This window comes from Scyliorhinus torazame, chromosome 4 (assembly GCF_047496885.1).
Source record: "Scyliorhinus torazame isolate Kashiwa2021f chromosome 4, sScyTor2.1, whole genome shotgun sequence".
Lineage (NCBI taxonomy): Eukaryota > Metazoa > Chordata > Chondrichthyes > Carcharhiniformes > Scyliorhinidae > Scyliorhinus > Scyliorhinus torazame.
In genome coordinates, this window is record NC_092710.1 from 158,898,063 (window position 1) to 158,923,236 (window position 25,174).

The 25,174-nt window shown below is 42.6% G+C and overlaps 1 protein-coding gene and 1 long non-coding RNA gene across 3 annotated transcripts in view; one reads left to right on the top strand and one right to left on the bottom strand.

The window, feature by feature from the left end:
* Window positions 1–17,646, bottom strand: part of lratd1 (LRAT domain containing 1) — a 37,516-nt gene extending 19,870 nt beyond the window's left edge. Inside the window, exons 1-2 of one of the 2 annotated variants that reach the window (XR_011940685.1) lie at window positions 17,508–17,646; window positions 16,037–17,069 (exon numbers count right to left, since the gene is read on the bottom strand). Coding sequence is in view for 1 of the 2 variants with exons in the window: in XM_072498804.1 (XP_072354905.1) it covers window positions 16,213–17,028 (816 nt within the window). In the remaining variant the exon portion in view is untranslated. Of the gene's footprint in view, window positions 1–2,792; window positions 17,070–17,507 lie in introns of those variants that run through there. The other variant, XM_072498804.1, reaches the window with a different exon arrangement.
* On the top strand, window positions 16,848–23,771 carry LOC140410559 (uncharacterized). The gene is made up of 2 exons (XR_011940686.1): window positions 16,848–16,998; window positions 23,655–23,771. It is a non-coding gene; the product is annotated as an uncharacterized lncRNA (long non-coding RNA).
* The last annotated feature ends 1,403 nt before the right edge of the window (window positions 23,772–25,174 follow it).

The window sequence follows — 25,174 nt, forward strand, 5'->3', positions numbered from 1 at the left end:
GAAACTCCATCATTCCAAGAGAGAACAGCAGGTTTTGTGCGCCACAAAGCCAAGGAGACTCCACGGGAGGAGTGCCTTAGCATCATAGTAATATGCTGTAGCAGATTGTTGGACTGTTGCGAGAGCCTGCATATGCTGGTTTTGAACACTGCAGCAATAATGGCAGTAGTTTACAGTATGCATGGCATCAGCTGGGCTTGCATGGCATCAAGTATGAATCTTAATCTGAGTTCCCACTGGGAACATGCTAAAGGTGAAGTACGATTTGAGAAGGATAAGCACAAAAATACTGCCATTCTTAATGTCCTCGGCAATGCCAGATGGAACAGCCTCAGTTACTGCCAGTCCCATGATACATAGCACCATCTTGTCCAAAATATGGCAGGCATCCTCGTCACCCGTTGGTTATCTGTTTCTCGCTACATTTATCATAGATTATCATAGAATTTACAGTGCAGAAGGAGGCCATTCGGCCCATCGAGTCTGCACCAGCTCTTGGAGAAGAGCACCCTACCCAAGGACAACACCTCCACACCCTATCCCCATAACCCAGTAACTCCACCCAACACTAAGGGCAATTTATCATGGCCGATCCACCTAACCTGCACATCTTTGGACTGTGGGAGGAAACCGGAGCACCCGGAGGAAACCCACGCACACACGGAGATTTATGTTCAACCTCATCCTGTAAAAGAGAGGGAAGAATGCCATTCAGTGAGTTGCAAAGTCTTTGGGTAATATGCCTACAAGAACAGAGGTATGTGGAAGCTGAGATGAATGTGCAGCTAGCAGCACTGGGAAATGGGCGAGGGGGAGGTTGTGAATTGGAATGTAGGCATGCGTCCTGGTTTCTGAGTGACAAAGCTGTAGCACAATGTGAGGTTGGTGGTACAGTGGGTAGATTTCATTTGAAGATCTTATCCTCCACCCCCTACTCACACAACCAACCAAACCCCCATGTGAAATCATTGAACTTTTTCTAGAAATGCAGCTAGATACGCAGGACAACATTCTGGGAATGGGAATTGATGTATTTGGGCACCTGCTCCCAGCTCTTTCGCAGGATATGCGTTGAGGTCCTCTGGGTCCTCACTGGAAACACAGCCACTTTCTTCCTTTCAAGCTCCATCCGCAAGGCCTCTAAGGACCAGACCAGTTAACTGGGAGCCCTCGCTCAGTTCTGCTGCTCAGTTACCATTCCCTTTCTGCCAGCAAAGTCTTCCCAACATTGCACCAGAAGCTGCTGTCGTCCGTGTGTACTTCCCCCTAACTAGAGGCAGTTTCATTTACAAAGTGTGGGCTAGCTATGTGTCAGCATGTTTCACCCCAAGCTGTCCTCTACAATCACGATGATCTGGCAGCATCAAGTTTGTATGTTGCCTGCTCAACGGGAACTGATGGAGTAATCGCACATTATGATCCATGCATCCGCTATCGGGCCAATTTGAATTGCTGCGTCCCCCCGGTTCTTTCTTGTACAAATACAAATATATCAGCAGCAACACTTACAAGGTGAGTATACTAACCCACCTATTTTATTACCCAAGGAAGTTGTGATGCTGGCACCCTGCGTTTCTTGAACATGTCTGAAGTATCAACTTCGGAGTTCATAGTAAACTGAAATTTCTCCTTAGCCCTTCCCACAGATTTAAGTTATTCAGTAAACATCAGGAATAAAATATCTTCAATCCTCCAAAAATGGTCGCTGTTAAATTGTGTATTGTAGTTTTGTATTTTCACAGTTCCACGCTTACTATTGTGATTGCATTCTGGAATTCAAACCTTTCAAATAGACAAAAATCATGGAAGCAAATAACTCAAAGCAATAGAAACCGGTTTTAATATTAATTGAAATTAGGTTCGCATTTGGGTGAAATGTCATATCTTAAAGGTTTACATTAAATTTAGGTAACAGGAATAAATGAAGCTGGAAAGGTTATTCATTTACGGCTGTATTAAAGTACTTAATATCCTACACTATCACTATACTCATTGAGGTCCACAGCAATATTGCTGGAATGGCTTCTACGGTCTTACTACACATGGTACGTGCATTTCTATTTTCATTGGATTTGCATTCACATTGTGGGCAACTTTGGCACAACCACATTGATTATCGGAAATATGTCGTAGCAAATAGTGTAGCAGTTTCCCTTCCTTGAAGAACATTAGCAAACCAGATGGGTTTTATGAAAATTCTACAGCTTTTAAGGCCATTTGTTTCCTGGTGCTAGTGCACAACGTGACCACATTTCGCAACCTGCTGGACTGGGATTTGAACTAATGACTGGAGTTGCTTGCCTAATTACTTGCTACACCGCCATAAATAAATAAGTTTGATAATTAATTTATTTGTTCTATATTACTTCTTAGTAGTTAAAAGTTTTTGTTTAAATATTAACTAGGAGCTTCATTGTGTATAGAAAAAATAATCTAAGACTACATACCCAAATGTGGCTGCCTCTTTGTTGCTGATTTATATCCGTATTTGGAACAAACATGACACCCGCTAACCAAAACATGCCCAAGAGTTAACAGCAGAACTGTACCTATGTTTAAAGAGTTGACTAAACATCAGAGACAATTCCTGGACTTGGAGTTGAAGCAACATGAAGCACATCCAATAATGATTTTGGGGATCCGGTGGGGGAAAAAAAAAGAACTCATATCGCCTCATACCTCTCCAGGTTTGGATATTGTCAAACGGTTAAAATTTTCCTAAACCTAATCAGAAGTACACTTTGTAACTCAGCATTATCACCACCTCCATTCCAGCAGATTAACAGGCATAATAATGACAAAAATAGATTTTTATTACAGCACATTGTGTTTTTTACATTTAACATCAGTTGTCAGTTTTACAGATGCACATTTTGCATTTTTGTTTGATCTGCAAGTTTACAGTGTGATGCATATTAATTGTTTAAACACCATAACAGACAGTGTACTTGAACAGAAAACACAATTTTGCTTTGTAACAGGTTAGCACAGATCTGTGCATTTACATGAACATATTCCCTGAACAGAATGTTTTAACAGATCAACAATCAAAGTGCATTTTTTTTTTAAAATCATTCTCCATCTCCATGCCCTGCCTTGGGTCTGGAGATCAGATGTTCTTGAGCTGGTAATCTCTCATTCTTGTGTTACCTTCCCCCTGACCTTGATATTTAAAGCCCTGTGATTTATCTGCAAACTGCCCACGTGCCTTCATCTCAGACCCACGCATAACTACAAGCACAAATCCAATACCGACAAGGAACTGCAGGCTAAATTATGCACGCTTCTGTGCGTGTGAATACCAATATAACCACTGGGTTTCCAATTATTCCAGCCATTGGCTTTAGCAAATAATCTCCATTGACAGGAAAATTATATAAATAAGACATACCATCCTGCTGGGATGCAGATAGAAAGTAAGCAATATAGAACCTCAAATCTATTTCCAGATAAATGTATCAGTCATTACTTTCATACAAATCCATAAGGGAGCTGTTTAATAGGTAGTCCCTCATTTGAACTTCATTAAGCAAAGGGTTAAATATGGAAAGGCAATGTAGCCTCGACTTTCAGTCCTAACAGTTCTAACGTCAGATTTGGTACATGTGGTGAGCCATGCCAGGTTATATTTTTTTCTGCTCTGGTTACCCATCTTATCAAATGAAACTGCATAATTATTATTTTTTTTAAAAATCATACAAGATGAAAAACACGCAAGGGGACCGATAAAACAAAAAGGACTATTTCTGACCATTTAAAGTAAAACTTGAATCAAATTTCAATCCAGAGAGTTTTGGTAATTAAAAAATCCTATACCTTAAGTAGCTTCTCCTCTGTATTTTAATAGATTGACTCATCATGTTTCTCACTTCATATACAATAATTAGTTTACTTGCAGTTATTAGTTATATAAGAAAATGCAGCAGCTCTGTACAAGTACTGCCAACCTGTAATAGTAAGAAAAATGTATTGTACATTCCAGCAGATCAGTATATTCACTACTTTAAATGGTAATGTTATTGCTACAATTTTGGCCTTTCTATAGAAAAGGATTCTTACCCATGTACATTTGTTCTTTAAAGAGTCTTAATAATCAGGAAGTTTCTTTGCTTTCTAAAATTACCCCGTTAGATTTTATTTAGAAGACCTATTTAAGGAACAAAGTGAAAATAGTGGGGGCTGCAGATTCCAAATTGGGGAGAGGATTCTTGTGTTGCATTTGATCTGATATGCCATCACCTACACAAAATTAATTTCATGCTCCAATACAAGATGTTGAGCTATTATCTCACGTCACATCATTTTAATAATGCTCCCTGTTGCATTATTAACTGTTTGATTTAATCTCTTAGAAAGCAGATTACCTATTTTTTTTTACATTTACATAAATATAAACTGATCAAATGTGAAAATCAGAACACTTCAGCACACGGGGAAAACCAAACATTCTGCATTTCAGTTTCATTCCTTTTCTTTCAGATTGAGGCAATGGCTCTTGAGCTGTCAGTATTAACATCTAGCTGACTATTACAGTGAAAACAATATCCCATTTTTACAGCAGTATGAATGTAACTTAGAAGGCAGTATAATGTGCATAATGAATGGCAGCATTTATTTCCAGAATACATGTAAATACTGTTATTGCATTTAAATCCGAGAACATTAGAATTATTGTTTATGATTTTACATTTCCATTTGTTATATTTTGATTAAAATAAGACATAGGGTTAATAATGTTGACCCTGTTCCCAAGGGACTGACCACCTCGATGGTCAAATAAGCTGACCCAATTCTATCATTTGAAGTCACCGTATTTAGATATTGCAATGCACATGCACTGGCAATGCCACAACGAAGAGGAGGCAATATGTTGGACCACAGCTGCCAACAAGGATCTCCAGATTACCTCTGGAACACCATCAAGCTTTGGCTAACATAACGATCTCCGCTACTCAAGAATTCCTTTCTTTGTCTGACCATATGGAGACCAGTGAAGGCATAAAGGGAGGGCCTATTGGAACTAGAGAGCTACTGCTGATCAATTTATTTTTCATCCTGGCCTCCTCTTAGCACTCATCCAAAATATGCATTTGATGTGCTCATCAGGCACTCCATTTGCATTTGAGATGCTGATTAAATACCATGGCCTTTCTGGCTTTAATGCATAGGCTTTCAGTGAGCTGTACACACTGGATAGCCATGGGTATGCTAGATACTTTAGGTTCAATGTTGACATTGCAAGCCAACAACCGATACACATCAGTTCAATTGATGCAAGACATGGCATAAAAAAGCATCATGAAGTGATGCTTACCTATGTCAATCAACCACATCATAAAAAATTAACTGTGAAATAATAAATGGCATCATAAAGTCGAATGCAGTGTTGCCAATGGCTCCGAGTAGGTAGCCAGGGAGCCCAGTGGTACAGTCCAAGGTGAAGATATGGAATCAGCTGAGGAGGCATTTTAGGATGGAAGGGATGTCGGTGACAACGCCGCTGTGCGAGAATCATGGGTTTGAGCCGGGTGGGATGGGTAGTGTATACAGCAGGTGGAAGGAAGTGGGGCTGATCAAGGCGAGGGGTTTGCATTTGGAGGAACGGTTCGCCAGTTTGGAGGAGCTAAGGGAGAGGATAGAGCTGCGAAGGGGGTAGTGAGTTCAGGATCTGCAGGTTATAGACGAAAGGTCTGGAGGGGCTGCTGTTTCCGGATGTGGAAAGGGAGGGAAGAATTGGGGATATATACAAGTGGCTGGGGAAGCAGGGAGGTGAGAGGGTGGTGAAGATCAAGAAGAAATGGGAAGCGGAGTTGGGAGGGGAGATCAATTGGGGAGTATGGAGTGAGGCACTCCGAAGGATAAACAGGACCTTCTCTTGTGCAAGGATGAGCCTGATACAGTTTAAGATGGTGCACAGGGTGCATATGACTCAGGCGAGAATGAGTGTGTTCTTTCAGGCGGTAGCAGATGAGTGTGAGGGGTGTGAGCGGGGGCCGGTGACTCATGCACACATGTTTTGGGGTTGCGAAAAATTGGGAAGATTCTAGGCGGGAGTGTTCGCAGTCTTAGCCAGGACAGTGAAGGAAGATGTGGACCCCGGACCCTTTGGTGGCGATATTGGGGATGGGGGGGGGGGAGAAAAAGAGAGAGAAAGGGGGAAAATCTGTACAGACTGTATAGTTGATTGTTGGGAAGTATGTTTCCCAGGGTGTTTATTTGCTGTAACCTGCTTTGATACATGTTCGTAATAAAATACTTTTTTTTTTTTTAAAAAAGCTGAATGCATTTGATTTTCAAAAATATACTGGTCATATATTTTGTATGAAAATAGTTTTCAAATAAAGTAGCTGTGACAGAAGAAACAGAAGGTGATTGTCGAAGAGATTCTCTGCTGGATGATGTGTGAAAAAAAATGCTTTAAAAGGCACTGTGAAACCTTTAAAATGTAAAATGTCTGATCTACACTTTATGAAAGCCTCCTGGAGGAAAAAACACAACCATTAGCAAGCAAAAAAGTGTGAGATCAAACCTGTAATTGGGCACATCATTGGGAGCAAGTGTAACATACTGTATGTTGAAAGAAAAAAATGGTGATAGATACATGTACACTAAAGAGAGCCAAACAAGCCATTTACAAAGCTTAATGGGTTGCAACCATTTATGTCACCAAAATTTACTTCCATACCACTGGGCACCCTTTCCCCAGAAACTGGACATTCCAGCTGAACATGCCAATTAAAACAGGGTGTCAAGCTTCCCCAAAAGTCTTTGCTTCATAAAGGGTCCACATTTAAATATGTTTTTAAAAACTTTTCTTCAGGAACCAGCTATTTATGCTCATCCTGCCCTCCCAAAAATATTCCGAAAAGGGCAATGCAACACCAGTTTATTTTTCAACAGCACACTCCAGAGATTCCTTTAAAAGATTCCTGCTGCACATTTACCTGTTAAGTTTGTTTCAGGGTCGAGGGTCTTGCTTCCTGCGGAACTTTGGTTACCTATTTCAAGGTCTGGACCAAAATGGAAGCAGATGTGAAGACAACAGTCATTTTTACCTTTGGGCTTTGGTCAGTCTATTGCTCCATTCATATTGAAAATTGGTTAGAGACCAAAAGTGCCTTATTCATGACAACGGGTTAAATTATGGAAAGTGATTGATAAAACCTTTAGCTTTTGATCCTCACAATGTAGTAACTGGGAAGGGACCCAACAGACATGTATATAATGTATTAAACAGTATTAAAAAGATGATTTGGGAACTCAAATTAAAAGTTTTTGCCACAAAAGGGGACACTAATTCAAACTGGGAAAATGCAATTTTAGGAATGACATGAATTAGGACATTTTTCTACATGATGAGCGATTTAAAATTAGAGAATATTTTTGGAAAGGGCAGTAAAACTGCTGGAGGCATTTAAGACAGCTGGTTATGTTGAGAAACTGGGCTCTTGCTTTAGCCAAGATGGGCTGAATGGCCTTCCTCATCTGTATTTATCTTGCGATCTGTCAAATAAAGTTGACTATTGAAAGACTTTTTCAAATTAGTTAAGTTGAACATTGAAATGCAAGAAGCTAACATGACAACAATCAACCATTGCATAGAGAAATGCAACTTTCTCATCATTATGCATGAAACAGAAGTTGATGGAATTCAAATGACTTTGAACAATAGTGTAAAACGGGTGATATTGATCCAAATGCTGGTTTGCGTCTCTCCTGGGAGAGTGAATGTTACTCCCACTGTGTTTACAAATGAAAACAATTGCCTTGCAAGACAGCAGTTCTCCTTGAAGAACTGAATATAAATTAAATTAAATGGTTTTTGAAAAACTCTACTGTTCATAGAATTTACAGTGCAGAAGGAGGCCATTCGGCCCATTGAGTCTGCACCGGCTCTTGGAAAGAGCACCCTACCCAAGGTTAACACCTCCACCCTATCCTCATAACCCAGTAACCCCACCCAACACTAAGGGCAATTTTGGACACTAAGGGCAATTTATCATGGCCGATCCACCTGACCTGCACATCTTTGGACTGTGGGAGGAAACCGGAGCACCCGGAGGAAACCCACGCACACACGGGGAGGATGCGCAGACTCCGCACAGACAGTGACCCAAGCCGGAATCGAACCTGGGACCCTGGAGCTGTGAAGCAATTGTGCTATCCGCAATGCTGCCGTGCTGTTGAAAAATAATTTGCAAAATTCAGAGAAAACTCCAGTGGAATGGTCAATTTCAATTACTCTAAAAGGATAAAACCACAATTAGCTAACTTTTATATCCAAATGAAGCAGCCACTTCCTTTCATATAATTATTAAGTATGTTGCAAATATTGTTAAACTTCTTGTAGCCTGAATATCCAAAAGCGCAAACAGAAACAAAGCTGCAGCTGGATATTGCAAATCAAAATGGGCAGTTTCTCACTGGACGATTAAGATATTCAAAGGAAAAGAAACCTCTTTGCTTTGTTTAATCAGGATTTTGTTCGTGGTTACATATTTTAAACAAAGTTCATTTTACAACCAATAAATCTCATGCCCACACTGCTTTTCTCTGCGTATTATCAGGCATGAACCCATTTATTTAACTGAAGTGGTGAACTTCACTCAGAAAGTGTACCTTAGTTGATCTCCCGTGGAGTTTGCTTGCATGGATCAAGGCCCAAGTTCCTGAATGCTTCAAATTAAGTGGAATTCTGACAACTGTATCAACAGTGCATCTATACAGACGGGGCCCCGAGGGCTTAAATAAATTCATCATGCCTCATCAGGTTAACTGCACAGATCCTACTAGATAGGGACAATTGGTTAACCCATAGACTCTTGACGCCAAACAATTATACGAAAAGAAACAAACTTAGGGACGAAAAAAAGGGCCTCTCCGGAGAGTGGCACTACCCAAACAAAACAAAGATCAATGAAAGTTTAACAAACATCAAATCAAAGTGCGATTAAGAGGAGCGATAAAGCACTCCAGCCCCTGCAGTGCCCACCGGGCACAGAAGGCAGTGATGGTGCCTGTGGACACTGCAAGCTCCTTTTCCAGGGACACCCAGCTGCGAACATAGCCATGGAAGAGGGACAGACAATCAAAATGGATGACCTTCTCGATCACCCACTGCCTGACCCATGAATGGCGACATTCACCAGGCCCAAGCTCACGAGGAGGCCTCTTCCTTCCCTACCCTGCCCCTCTTCGTGTACCCATAGACCAGAAGCGTGGGGCTGAAGTGCAAACAAATTTTTTTTAAAGGTTTGTTAATAAATTAAGGGTCTGCAGCCTAAAACACGCACCGTAGACTTAATGCATAAGCCCAGTCATATACCACATTCTCAGCAAACCCTGTACTCATAAGTACTATTTTTAAAAATATAGAGTAGGCAATTAATTTTTTCCAATTAAGGGACAACTTAACGAGGCCAATTCACCTACCCTGGACATCTTCGGGTTGTGGGGATGAGATCCACACACACACACACGAGGAGAATATGCAAACTCCACATGGACAGTTACCCAGGGTCAGGATCGAACCTGGGACTGGACCTCTGCGCCATGAGGCAGCAGTGCTAACCTTCAGCATATACTTTTATTCACTTATCTCTCATGTACGTATTTAGCTTCCCCCTCAAATGCATCTGGTCAACTTGTCTCAACTACGCCCATGTGGTAGCAGTTCTGTAACCACTCTGGATAAACAAGTGCCTCCTTGTTTTATATGTGACTACCCATTTATGACCTTATTTTTGGATTACCATGATATGGTGTCTTGGCACCAGACAATGGTACCAGCTGAAGATTTTTAACGATGGTGAAATTATATTTAAATTTCGGTTTTGATTTGGTCAGTGGCTATATAGATCCACCCTCTTCCTCAGCACCTAACACCAAATGCCAGGGACACATCAGCAATCTTGCCACCCAGCATTAATACGCTCCCGTTGGTGGGACATGTAACATGTCCATCTGCATTCTATGCTAACACGGCATCAAATGCTTGGCTAATGCATTATATACCAGAAAGCACTTGGGGTGTGGGGAAAGAAGACACGAGCCAGGGCCAGATCGGTTCATCATTTTGCTTTCCTTGTCTCACCAGTTCTATGTTAAGATGACACACCAATAAGGAAAATCAGGGCTCCATTCTTTCTGCCTATTTGAAATTCATTTCAAAAGTGCATAGATCTCAAAAAATGGATCTCTTTAAAAATGGAGCAGTGCCTTCACAAAAATTAGTGGAAATTTTCCTTTGTTGCTGATCTTTGATATTTAGCCTGCCATCCATTAAATATGCACACCTCCTTTGTCAAATACAAGGCACAAAAGACATGCTGAACAGCTAAACTGATGCCAGCAAGATTTCACTGAACAAATATCGAAATGCTACTGTGGTCTGAAATGATTCATCGGTCGATTACTGATCTGAAAACATAAAGAGCAACATTTTGCCTTGGAACGGTGTTTTCCAAATAGTAAAGCTGCCATAATCCCAGATGACAATAGGCGGCTTGTTCCCTTTGAGGGGGAAGAGCTGACCGGTGGTGATTTAACCTGAGGATCACCTCACCTTGGGCGAGGGGCAAAGTTGAGAAGGTGGGACCTTAATGAGTAACCTTTGCCAGTATGGGAATTGAACCGGTGCTCTTGGCCTTGCTCTGCATCACCAGCCGACTGTCCAGCCAAGTAGCTAAACCAGCCCAAAATAAACATACCTAATCTCAGCATTATTCTGATCTCGGTATAAACATCAATGCACCAATCCATAGTACAAAAATCGCGATCCAAGCAGCAATTATAGGCAAAATATAAGTTGCAGCAAATATAGACAAAATATCAGTTCCATTAGGCTCATATTTGGAATGGATTTGGAAATGGTAAAATTATTTTACTTGCTAATTTCACAAGCAATTACTAGGCAGGTAAAGGCTTGGGGCAGCGTAGATGTGGACTTCATACTAATTGAGGCATTAGCCACTTACGGTTTATGTTCACATATATAAGCTGCTACCTTCTATCTTGGAATCTAATTAACTTGGTTACTAAACTGGAACTGAAACGCATGTTCAATATAGACCAACTATTTATTTTTCAAAAGCAAAATATTGCTGATGCTAGAAATCTCAAAAAAAAACCTGGAAATATTCAGCAGAGGGAAACAGAATTAATAAATATTGCAAGTCAAGGGCCCTTCATCACAATGGTTCTGATGCTTCCCTTGCCTGCTGAGTATTTCCAGCATTTTCTATTTTATTTATTTTTCAATACTTGTATTCAGAAAGAATTAATCAAGATATTTTTCTTCGGTCTAATTTTAGAGATTTAAAAATCAAATCTGATATTTTCAATACAATATTTTAAAACAGTCTTTTGTACATGTAGGTGTGCTTAAGGCTGAATTCCAGGTCGATAGTCAAAGGCACACCCCATAATTGGAAGGCCCAATACTGCTTCAAAACTGGGCTATGAGCCTCATTCCAATACCTTAGGCAAATTGTCGGTGTCTGTCAGCCTCCAGACACAGCTCATCTATTTGCAGATGGCAGATTAATTTGGGGCCTCTTGCCTTGCCCATTATGCCCCAGGATGGGGAGAGGAAAGATGCTAATAATTTGTCCACAGCAGTTTCCAGCAATTATCGCGAGCTGCTTCCTGAACACTCAATCTTTTTAATGGCAGAGGTTTATTACACCAGATCCATGTGGGAAAACCTGCACCACTCGGGGCATTCTAATTTCTTAAAAGAAGTTCCAAAAGGACAGTATTAGGCCCTTCCAACTGGCACCTACCCCCATATCATCATTGGGATAACATTAACCTTTCATTTGTGAAATTGCTCACTTGAAATGAAAAAAAAAAACAGCCACAAGAAACCAAAAAATATTTTCCACTTTTTCTTTGTCACCCCTTAAGAATATGGGTAAAAGACTGGCTGAAATTTGACGCGAAAAAAGTTAAAACATGTAGAACTAGGCTAGGACGAGGGAGCTCCTTTAAACAAAGTCTTATAGTTGAACAGTTAGAGGTCGTACACAGTGTAACAGCATACAGAAATATTCCTTTTTTAAAAACCAGTATAAATGCTGGCGCCTACTGGAGAACCTGGTGCTTGAATTAATGCACCAAGCTATAATTTTAACCTGCGAGATCCCTGCACTCCTCCAACTGTGTGACAAGGTTACAGATTTCTTTGTTTGATAAAACTCCTTGAAGTGCCTTGGAATGTTTCACCATGTTGAAGAGCTAAACAAATATAATTTCTTGATTTCAGTGGTGGGTTTTTCAGGTGTTAATTCATCGTAGGTAGTTGCACAATATGGATGATAGGGAAATCAGCAGCCAATTTTGCATGCTACCCGATTACTTTGATAAAAAGAAACGAGCTGTGTGGGCAAGCTAAGTCACTATCTCATGTTTTGCTACTGTCCTGGACAAGTTGGCTGTGTGTATAACATGCTCCAATGTTAGACTGAATGGTACATTCACCTAGTTTGCTGCATCTACTTGTCCCTGCATGACGAAAGCCTATGGAAGTGTCTTTATTATAATAATGGAGACAAGCAGGGAGAATATATGTTGGAAAATGCAGTCTCTTTTTGTTGTCCCGTTTTAATAATTCCAATACGAGACTTAATTTGATCAGTTCACACCAGGATACGAAACAGTGAAAGGTGGATTCTGGGAGATGCTGGGCTTTCGCTGGTGTACAAGTACGAGTATAAACAAGATTAATCAAAAATAATGAACCCAGTTAAACAATTGGAACAGGAGTTCTACTTCACTCGCTATGCAAATCTGAATGAGATGATTTGACTAAATTAGTTAAGGAAATGTGGATCAGTGGCTTCGTCTGCTTTAATCTACCAATGAAATCTATGATAAAACCTACTGCAGAAATCATGGCCTGGTTGTTCCTTCAGGAAAAGAAAACACAAACACACCTGACCATCCATCTCCATCAAAGTAGAAAATGGGGTTGGTTTCTACTGTTGGACTTCCACAATTTCTGATTAAAGTGCAGAAATGTTGTGGCTTACGCAGGATCAGGTTAATCAGGTGTTCAGTCTGTGAGGCCAGTGCAAACTAGCAATGATTAGCATATGAATGCATGAAGTCACCAGGTTTCAGTTGCTTAATAAAGTTGTTTACAGAAAACACAAGGTGGCCTAAAACTAGCATTTTCAGATTTCCTGTTTTCCAGTTGGATTAACTTTAACTAATAAATTTTAACTGCTTCATTGGGGTCCAATGGAAAATACCTGCGTGGGTTTTATTTATGAGCGTCTTTTTTTTGTTTGTTACTTCACAGGGGCTGATTTCTTTATCACAGATCTGTTGGTACTGACTAGGTTCAATAATAGAGACTGGAATTTAATTTTGTTTAATTGAACAACACAAATAGTGACCACCAACGTCAGCTCAGAAGGAGACATATTCTAGAAGGTGCCTTTCTGCTCGATTCTAGTGAGCCTCCTATTCCTTTAAATTGATCTGTCTTATGACAATTGCAGGATGATTGGAATAATGTCCTAGACCAGTCAAAAACTTACCAAACGGGTAATTTTTTTAGCATTAGCCATGAAGATAGAAAATATATTTTCTGGGATATATGGCAGTCAGATGTAACTATTTGGGGCAAAAATTAATTTTGGGCAGACAGCAGTACAATAAGGGTTTTGGTAACTTTGCTACTCATTTTCTTTGCTGTAGTCCTACTATATAAAATTTGAGGTTACAAGCACTGCTAGTGAAATGGCCAATAAGCACAAATGAAAACAATAATTTAAGCACAAGAGGTTAAATGGGCAATTCCTGCTTTGATGGTTCCATGAATTTAAGAGACAATTGCCTGTAATGTAGATTTAACTTCATTTTGGTTTATGTTATTGCAAGGGACTGTGGTTTAGTTAACACTGGGCTCTGGTTCTCTCACCATGGCAAAATATTTAAATCAAATTACAGAATGTGGCAATTATTCCAATAATATTCCAGACTGCTACTTCAGAACTGATAAGTGTAGAAAACAGTGAATGACAGTTTGTTTTTTAAGTGCTTGCCTAATATTTGAATGTTAAAAGAACAAATCTGGTTAAATGATCTTGCATGATAAAAAATATTCTGAGCAAACAGCTGCACTTAGTGCATTTATTAATGCTTCTACCTACATGAAAAGAGGAAGCCTACTCTTTCACAGGGCATGGGGTTGTTCACGTTACTACTTCAACCAGAAATGGGCTCGGTGTCAAACTACAAGACTGCAGTACTTGCAGTGCCAAACAGTCTTGCCAATAATTCAACCCAGCAGCGTACTGGAACAGCACAACAGGTGACAGCACAGACAATATTGCTTATATTACAAAACAAATAAATTACAACAAAGGGAAAACAAGTCGTGGTTTCATTTAGTCTGTCCCATTACAATCTAGATTTTTTAATTAACTAAAAATTTAAAAAAATGTTTAAAATTTCCAATTCTAATGCAAGGATCCCATCAATCCAAAGTCTTAACCAGTGAGAGAAGGATCCTCAACTTGCCTGGTGAGTTAACCTTGTGCAGCATTTAAAAAATCTGTGGAGATTTCAATGTGCTGGGCCAATCCAAGCAAAACAATGGCCTGTATTTGGTCTACAAAAACCGTAATTGCTGGAGCTACATAAAGATCAGTGTATTAGTATGAACTTTGAATAATTACCCATTCTCATTCTAATGATAAGAATTAGGAGCAACATTATTCAATCTGATTAGTTGAAGAGCCTCACTGCAGCTTTCTCTGCTCAAGCATGCCAGAGATCTCCTGTAGACGGTACAGTATTGGATTAGATGTCAAATGACCAGATATCTCCACTGACCCATAAGGTCTCTGGTCGACGATACATGGAGCACAGGTGCTTTCGCCCCCCAAGCCTGTTCTGTCACACAATCAGATATTGGCAGCCTAACTTTTACCCCACATCATTTAATATCTTTCGATATCAAAAATCTATTAATCTCAGATTTGTAATTAATTTATCAAGTATCAGGTGCCATTTCTGGAAGAGAATTCCTAACTTCTACCACACTGTTTCCTAATTTCAACCCCGAAAGATCTGGCTTTTCTTGTGGCTAATCTCCCTCGTCTTGACACTCCAGAACCAGCAGAAATAAGATAGTTTATCTCTAATATCTTCAAAATTTCATTCAAATCACCCCTTGCTCTTAACCCTTGGAATCCCGGTATCACTCCAGTAAGCCAAAGCAACACTGCCTCCACAGGCCAATGCAAAAAATGCCGGAGGAAACAGAGAAAACAAGAGGGGACTGCCACGCACACAATCCTTTCACATTTGTACAGTAACAATATTCTCCAATAAGTTACTCTGGCATTCCCGCAACCCAAAGATTCCCATTGAGAATAACTCGGAGCTGGTTCCCTGTAGCCCACCTAAATGAGATGTGCATGGCTCAAGTTTCTTGTGACCGCTGCTGCTCATGCCTGGCTCACAGGCACTGATATGCCCTGTCATTTCAAAGCACTGATACGCCCTCTCATTTCAAAGTGCTTTGCAAGACGATGACAAGAGATCCAAGTGACAGACAGTCCCCAGAGCTCAAGAACACACGTCTTTTGGGCAGGTTTATGCCATCTTCACAATGTTATTTCTGTGCTATTCTGCTCAGTAATGCAACGTAGAGAGCTGTATACATCATCCCCTCAACACTCCTTCAAGAATATACACATTGAAATGGAGTGGCAGAATCTCGAAGCTGAACACTGCCCCTCTCATTTGGTTTGCTATTTCCAATACTGAAAATGCAACTCTCTCTCCCCTGCCCCTGCCACCCCACCAGAGAAATAGGACATAAAAGATCAAAAACGTTGAACAAAAAAAATATAGGAACAGGAGGATTCCTGCACAGGGGCCAGCCGAAGGGGCAACATTAAAATCACCTCTGATAGGAATATTGCAGTGTCCGAGGTTGAAACCATAACATGAACAATTGGCACACAAAAACGCCTTGTAAGAATTGGCAGTTAGAAAATGTACGTGGTTAAGCTCACACCTTTAATGGGTCTCCGTGTTTTCGGCCAGGTGGATAAGTCAGTTGAGCAGATAACCCTTCAGTTCAGACCGGGCTTCGCAGCAGGCGCCAGGAATGCTGGCATCCCCTTGGAGACTCTTTCCCCCTCCCCTCGGTGGAGGAGGCTGGGTGTGAAACAAGCGCGGAAAAGAAACGTGCTACTTGTGATTCAGTACAGACAGCTCCTTTAGCACTCGTATTTTCCCGCTGGCGTCCTTGCGGCGCTTTTCCCTGATCAAATCCTCCAAGCTGGCAAAGTTTAGCGTGTGCACCCAGTTGTCGGAGAGGTGCAGCTTGAGGAAGTAGCGGCCGCCGCCGCCCTGCGCCTCGCCGCCCGCCTTGAACTCCCGCTTGCCGAAGCGGCACCAGGCGGCGAAGCTCTCCGAGTCGCTCCAGCAGATGTCGCGGCCCGCCAGGCCGAGGTGGCCGCGGGCGTTCTGCACCACCAGCTCGGGCGGCAGCGCGCGGTAGCGGTACCAGGTGTTGACCACGCGGGCCCCCAGGCGCCCGCCGCCCACCTCGGCCAGGTGCTCCTGGCGGATCTCCCGGCGCCCCGGGTGCAGGTGCACCACCTGGCTGCCGCCCACGTAGACGGCCCAGTGAGGAGGCTGGCCGCCGGCCGGCAGCTCCAGCAGGTCGCCGGCCCGGCAGCTGGGCAGCAGGCTGTTGACCGGGTACACCGTCAGGTCCTGGCTGCCGCCCAGCTTGGAGAAGATGCACTCCTGGCGGCAGAAGGCGGAGTACTCCAGCTCGCCCGCTCCCGCCACCGCGGTAGCCGCCGCCTCGTCCTGCCCGGCGACCGGCTCCTTCCACTGCCGCTCGGACGGAGCCCGCTCCGCGTCCACCTCATCCTCCTCGTCCGAGAAAAAGTAGGCGACCCCCACCCTCAGCTCGTCTTTCTCGATGCCGGAAGGGTCGCCCGTGGGCAGCTCGCTGTAACTCAGGTGGGTGATCCGATCGATTTGATTTCCCATCAATGACACATCAAGCCGGACACACGGGCAGGAAATGTCACCTGGAAAACAAGACACACAGGCACAAAATGTAGCTCTTCCCAATCGTCCCCCCTTTACCGCCCCCTCCCCAGTCACACCGGGCAATTCCCGCAGAGAGGGGAAAAACTCACATAACTCCGGTTTATACATAAACTGCACCAATTTACCGCTGAGAAAAGAAAGCGCACCTTTAAAATCCCTCTTGCCTCCCTTCAAAACAAAGTCAATCTATCAATAGATTTATATTCTCTGGGCAAATCTCACCTGGAGTCTGGCTCGCTTCCAACTGTTTAAATATACATAAGGGAGACTTCCCTCAGACAAGGCTCAGTGAGAGTCCCCCGCCCCCGCGCCAATTTAAAACACATTGGTGTGTGGTGTTTGTTTATTTTTTCTATAAACCGACGGGGTGGGTTTTATTGGGGTTCACCTGGCGCCCCCGCTCAGCGCGGCTTTACCTGGCGATCTGGCTGGCCGCTCTCAGCGCTCCTCCATCCGCGCTGTCCTAGGTGAGACAGCCCGCTCTCAGCGCTGCACATGTGGCGGTTCCCGCCTCCCACCCTCACTCATTCGCTTGCTCCCCGGCCCCACACTCCCCACTGGGAGTCCCGGATTGTTCCGTCCCGGCTTGTCAATCAAACAAACTGGCAGCCCGGCTCCCAATTGAAGGGGCGGGGAGCCAGGGAGACACCCTTGTTCAATCGGATTCACAGAACGCTTTCGCTGCTCCAACACTGCCGATGATCTTTTTTTTTGGGGGTTGGGGGGGGGGGGGGGGGGGTGATATTTATTACAACTTAAAAAAGCACGCATTTCCCACCTTTTCTCCTGTCGCTTGATTTTTGCGGAAACCAAAGGGGGTTCCAATTGCCGTGCGCTTTCGATTGAAATACTACAGGATCAACCTGAGAATAAATTACTTAGCGAAGTGCATCAATGCCCTTACTCACTCCCATGACATTGCCCCTCAACAAAAGAGTCATCGCATTGGAAGGAGATCTTACCGTAATGTTCTTACATCTGCAGTGTAAATTCTTCGCAGGGGCGAGAGTCAGTCCCAAGTAATGCTCCACACATGTTTTGCTCACGTCTCTGTATCGAGCCTACCTATAAACAACACCGAAAGAAGTCAATCTCCCAGAGTTTTTTTTTAAACCCACTTTGACGCGCCCGGTTTTCTCAACACGGAAATGTTACTGTAAACTTCAGAATTTCTCAAAGGCAAATTCACCTCGAGCATTAGCAAGTCTAATACAGAATGTGAATTAGGCAATTTCAACTTGCATAATTAAGAAATCAAATTATTCAATTACTGTCACTGTGATTTTTGCCTCCTTGTGAATAAACCCTTAAAAGGGAAAACGCCTATCTTCATTTATTTTCAGCCGGTGTCATGAAAGCACGAGGAATACAGCGGCAAAGCTTCTCAAATACCAAAAGTAGCATTATTGATTTTCACCCTAAACTTATAAGTAACGTTACATTTCTAATAAAAGAGTACTGTACATCATTTCTGTCTAAAATTATATTAGTCAAATTACTAAAAATGAAATTCCAATATTTCAAAAATCCGAACTCTTACTCTGAGGTAAAAGCAACAAATAGAAATAAAGCGTAAATGTCAAACAAGTCGAGAATGCTGATATATACAACAGGCCAGTTCACACTCCTAGAAATAACTATCGTTATTTTTGGTTGACATATTTGTAGAATGTAACCAAAGGCTAACATCTATTGGAAAAGTGCTGGAATCAATTATTAAGGAAGTAATGAATGTGTCCAAAATTGCCCTCAGTGTTGGGTGGAGTTACTGGGTAATGGGGATAGGTGGGGTTACTGGGTTATGGGGATAGGGTGGAGGTGTGGGCTTGGGTAGGGTGCTCTTTCTAAGAGCCAGTGTAGACTCGATGGGCCGAATGGCCTCCTTCTGCACTGTAAATTCTATGATTCTATGAACACATTTGGAAAATCATAATCTAGTCAAGCAGAGTCAGCATTGCTCCTGTCTGACTTATGTATTAGAGTTGTTTGAGGAAGCCAGAGTGGATAGAGGGGAACCAGTAGATGTGTTGTATTTGGACTTCCAGGAAGCATTCAACAAGGTACCTCACAAAAAGTTAAGTCATAAGATAAGAGCTCATGGTGTTGGAGAGAGTATATTGGCATGGATAGAGAATTGGCTAATGGGCAGAAACAACGAGTGGGGATAAGGAGTTCTTTTTCAGGTTGGGAGCCTGTGTGACCAGTGGAGTTCCATAGAGATCAGTGCTGGGACTGCAACTGTTTACAATATATATTAATAGCTTGGAGAAAAGAAGCAAATGTACTCTAGCCAAATTTGCAGATGACACAAAAATAGGGGGAAAGGCAAGTTGTGAGAAGGATACAAACAGCTTGCAAAGAAATATTGATAGATTGAGTAAGTGGACAAAAAGTTGGCAAATGCAGTATATGTGGGAAAATGTAAAGTTCATAGAACCCTACAAAGGAGAGAAATGTCTAGAACCCAGAGGAAGTGGGTGAGATCTTAATGAGTATTCTGCATCGGTATTAACAAAGGAGAGGGACATGTTGATTAGTGGTGTTTCAGAGGGATGTGTACACACTTTACAACAGGTCGTTATTACGAGGGAGAAAGTGTTAGGTGTGTTGAGAAGCATTAAGGTAGACAAATCCCCAGGACCAGATGGCATCCATCCCAGATTACTGAGGGAGACAAGAGATGCTGGGTCTTTAACAGAAATCTTTGTGTCCTCATTGGCCACAGGTGAGATCCCAGAGATTTGGAGGATAGCCAATGTTGTACCGTTATTTAAGAAGGGTTGCAAGGATAATCCGGGTAATTATAGGCCAGTGAGCTTGATGTCAGCGATAGTGAAATTGTTGAAAAAGATGCTCAGAGGTAGGATCTATGCACATTTGGAAGTGAATGGTCTTATTAGCGACAGACAGCATGGTTTTGTACGAGGGGGGTCATGTCTCACTAATTTAATTGAATTTGGGGGGGGAATTGGACAAAAATGATTGACGAGGGAAGGGCTGTGGATGTTGTCTACATGGACTTTAGTAAAGCATTTGATAAGGTCCCTCATGGCTGGCTGGTGCAAAAGATTAAATCACATGGGGTCAGGGGTGAAGTAGCTGGATGGATTCAGAACTGGCTTGGCCATAGAAGACAGAGGGTAGCAGTGGAAGGGTGTTTTTCCGAATGGAGGTCTGTAACTAGTGGTATTCCACAGGGATCAGTACTGGGACCTGTGCTCTTTGTAATATATATAAATGACTTGGAAAAAAACGTAGCAGGTCTGATTAGCAAGTTTGCGGATGATACTAAGATTGCAGGAGTTGCGGATAGTGATGGAGTTTGTCAGAGGATACAACAGGATATAGATAGGCTGCAAAATTGGGCAGAGAAATGGCAGACGGAATTTAACCTGGACAAATGCGAGGTGATGAATTTTGGTAGATCCAATTCAGGTGGGAGCTCTAAAATAAATGGCAGAACCATCAGGAGCATAGAGACACAGAGAGATCTGGGTGTGCAGGTCCACAAATCCTTAATAGTGGTAGCACAGGTGGAAATGGTGGTAAAGAAAGCATATGGCATGCTTGCCTTCATAGGATGGGGTATCGAGTATAAAAGTCCAAAAATTATGTTACAGTTATATAGAACGTTGGTTGGGCCACATTTGGAATACTGTGTCCAATTCTGGTCACCGCACTACCAGAAGGACGTGGAAGCTCTGGAGAGAGTACAGAAAAGGTTTACCAGGATGTTGCCTGGTATGGAGGGTGTGAGCTATGAGGAGAGGTTGAATAAACTGGGATTATTCTCCCTAGAGAGACGGAGGCTGAGGGGTGACCTGATAGAAGTTTATAACATTATTAGGGGTATAGATAGGATGAACAGTTGGAGGCTTTTTCCCAGGGCAGAAATGACAATTACAAGGGGGCACAAGTTCAAGGTGAGGGGGGAAACGTTCAGCGGAGATGTGCGGGGCAAGTCTTTTACACAGAGGGTGGTGGTGGCCTGGAATGCACTGCCAAGGGAGGTGGTTGAGGCAGATATGTTAGCGACCTTTAAGACTTATCTGGATAGGCTCATGAACAGACAGGGTATAGGAGGACACAGGCGGTTGGTCTAGATAGGACACGTGATCGGTGCAGGCTTCGAGGGCTGAAGGGCCTGTTCCTGTGCTGTATTGTTCTTTGTTCTTGTTCTACAAAGCAGAAGGAGATAATTTGGCCCATTGAGTCTGCATTGAACCTCTGAATGAACATCCTACCTAGGTCTACACCCCAGCCCTGCAAGCCCACCTAACGTTTGGACACTAAGGGGAAATTTAGCATGGCCAATCCACCTAACCTGCACATCTTTGGATTGTGGGAGGAGAGCAGAGCACCTGGAGGCAACCCATGGAGAAATTGGGAGAGTGTGCAAACTCCACTCAGAAGGTCACCCAAGATTGGAATCAAACTCAGTTCCCTGACACTGTGAGGCATCAGTGCTAACCATTGTGTCACCGTGCCATCCATTTGTTCATTTTGGCAGTGAACAACAGAACACAGTATTATTTAAATGAAGAAAACAGCAGAAAGCTGCAACACTAAGAGACTTGGGGGTACTTGTGCACGAAACACAGAAAGCTAGCACACGGGTGCACCAGGTAATCAGGAACGCTAATGGAATGTTGACTCTTATTTCAAGGGGGTTGGAGTGCAAGAGTAGCGGTGCCTTGCTACAACTGTACAAGGAATTGGTGAGACCACACCTGGAGTACTGTGGGCAGTTTTGGTCCCCTTATTTAAGGAGAGATATTATTTAATTGGAGGCGGTTCAGAGAAGGTTCACTATGGTGATAGAATCATAGAATTTACAGTGCAGAAGGAGGCCATTCGGCCCATCGAGTCTGCACCAGCCCTTGGAAAGAGCACCCTACTTAAGTCCACGCCTTATGATGCCCGTAATGGAGGGATTGTCTTATGAACAAAGGTTAAACAGGTTGGGACTCTACTCATTGGAATTTAGAAGAATGAGAGGTGATCTCATTAAAACATATTGGATTCTTAAGGGGCTTGACAGGGTAAATGCTGAGAAGATGCTTCCCCTCTTGGGAGAGTCCAGGATCAGAGGGAATAGTCTCTGAATAATGGGGTGCCAATTTAAGACTGAGATGAGGAGAAGTTTCTTCTCTCAGAGGGTTGTGGATCTGAAATAGGCAGATTCTTGATTAGCAAGGGAATCAAGGGTTATGGGGAAAGGGCGGGAAAGTGGAGGTAAGGAATGTCAGATCAGTGATGGTCCAATCGAATGGCGGAGCAGGCTTGAGAGGCCGAAGGACCTACTCCTGTTCCTATTTCTTATGGTTTACGTAAGAAATAATTTTTTTAAAATAAGGTAACAGATTTGTTGATCATGCAAGGAAGTTAATACTTTGAATGATGTAAGAACTGTTTGATCAAAAATGTTATTTTGTTAAATTACAAAATGAGGAGATACTGCAAGATTTCTAAATGAAAACAGGAAATGTAAAGAACAGCAACCACCAGTCTTAAAATGAGGGTGAAACTAACTAACACAAGGGGTGCATAAAAGCTTGTTTTGCTGAACGCTCAACATCTGGAATATAGCAACAAGAAAAGCTTCTTAAAATTGTTCTGTCATTCAATTAGATCATGGCTCATCTTTGACCAAATTCCAGGGAATACAACATTACTTTATGTATTACCTCTTTGCAGTTTGAAATTCTAGTAAACTACATTCCAATTCCTCCAAGAACTGAATACATCAGTTCAAACCCCTCATATTCTAGTCTTCTAGACACAAAGGCCATCATTCCATTAGCCCTGTTTAATTATTTTAATGATTCATGTACATGGAATCTAGGCATCTTTGCATCTCCACTGGTTCTAGATTTTTGACAATCACAAAGTGTGCTTTCTTTGGATCCAAAGTGAATGACCTCACACTCACCTACATTGAAATCTATTTGCTACAGTTTTCCCCTTCGGTTGATTTATTAGCCTCTTTGTAATGTTCTGCTTCCACATACACTGCTTACAATGCTCCTTATCATTGTGCCATTGGCAAATGTAGATATGCAACTTTCTATTCCATCATCTAAGTCACCAATAAATACAGTGAATAGTTGAGGCCCAACACAGATCCCTGTGTGGCGCCATTAGTTACATCTTGCCAGTTGTAGTTTTTGCTCATTATTCTTCCTCTGTCTCCTGCCATACAGTCAATTTCCTCACCAGGTGAATAATTTGTCCTCAGTTCCACGAGCTTCAACATTAGCTAACAGTCTCTTATGAGGGACTTTCTTGAATGTCTTATGGAGGCCCATAAAAATAACATCCAAAGACATTCCCCTGTCAGCTATGTTAGTCACCTCTTCAAACAAATCAATTAGGTTCATTAGGCATGACCAATCCTTTACAAATCTATGCTTGATCTCTCTGATTTATTGGAAGTTTTAAAGGTGTTCAGTCATTTCATCATTACTTATAAACTCTATTCATTTCCTGCTATGTGATGTTAGGTTAACTGTGCTATAATTATCTGGTTTGATCCCTCATCCTGCTTCGTGTTTAATTTTCAGATCTAAAGGAATGGTTCCTGAATCAAAAGTGCTTTGGAAGATTATAGTTCGGGCATCTGCAATATTCCCACCTGCTTCTTTTAAATCCCAGTAATAAAAACCATCTGGACAAGTGGATTTGACCTCCTTGAATGCTGTTATTTTCTTCATTAATGTTAATTTGGCATCTTGATTGAGGTGAATTTCTTTTTTTTTTTTAGAAAATATTTTATTGAAGCATTTGTAATTTTCACAATTTAACATATTGACATTTCTAAAACAACCGCGCGGGTCGATGCACAAAATACCCCCTAAAATAACAACAAACAATAAACCATGTACCCCACTTCTCCCGCCCTATCCTCAATTACCCATATACTAAATTCCCTGTCCTTATTTAACATTACCATGCCTCCTATTTTCCTCCTCCCCTTTTTCCCTTTCCCCCCTTACTGCTGACGTTCAGTTTTTGTTAAAGAAATCGATGAACGGCTGCCAACTCCGGGCAAATCCCTCTATTGATCCTCTTAAAGCAAACTTGATTTTATCCAGACTGAGAAACTCTACCATATCGTTGACCTACACTCCTGATTTTGGGGGCTCCGAGTCCCTCCATCTCAGCAAGATCCGTCTTCGGGGCACCAGGGAGGAGAAGGCCAGGATATCGGCCTCCCTCCCCCCCCCCTTTGCCCCCGGATCTTCCAACACCCCAAATATTATTGATTCTGGACTCGGACTTACCCTACCTCCCAGGACTTCCAACATAACATCTGCAAATCCCTGCCAGAATTCCCTCAGTTTCGGACATGCCCAAAACATATGATCATGGTTGGCCGGGCTACCCCCACACCACCCACATCTGTCCTCCACCTCCTCGAAAAACCTACCCATCCGAGCTACCGTCATGTGGGCCTGTGGACTACCTTGAACTGAATCAAGCTAAGTCAAGCACAGGACGAGGATGCATTTACCCTTGTCAAGGCTTTTTCCCACAGTTCAGTTTCCAGCTCCCCCCCTAGCTCCTCTTCCCACTTCCTCTTCACCTCTCTGATAGGGGCCCCTTCCCACTCTAACAATTCCCTGTATATGTCCGAAACCTTCCCACCTCCAACCCCTGGTTTTGACAGCACTTTATCCTGTAGTCCCCTCAGAGGGAGGCGAGGAAAGCTTGGGACCTGTCTCCATACAAAGTCCCGCACTTGAAGATACCGAAACTCGTTCCCACCCGGCAAATCAAACTCCTCCTCTAATGTCTCCAAGGTCGGAAAACCCTCCTGGATGAATAGATCCTTGCCCGCTGCCATCCCTTAAAGCCCCCATCCAGCCCCCCCAGGGCAAACCGGTAATTATCACAGATCGGTGACCACACTGACGCCCCCTCCAGTCTCATATGCTGCCTCCATTGCCCCCTCACCCTCAGAGCTGCCACCACTACAGGACTTGTGGAGTACCGAGCCGGCGAGAATGGCAGGGGCACCGTCAGTAAAGCCTCCAGACTCGTACCTTTGCAGGATGCTGCCTCCATCCACTCCCAGACCAAC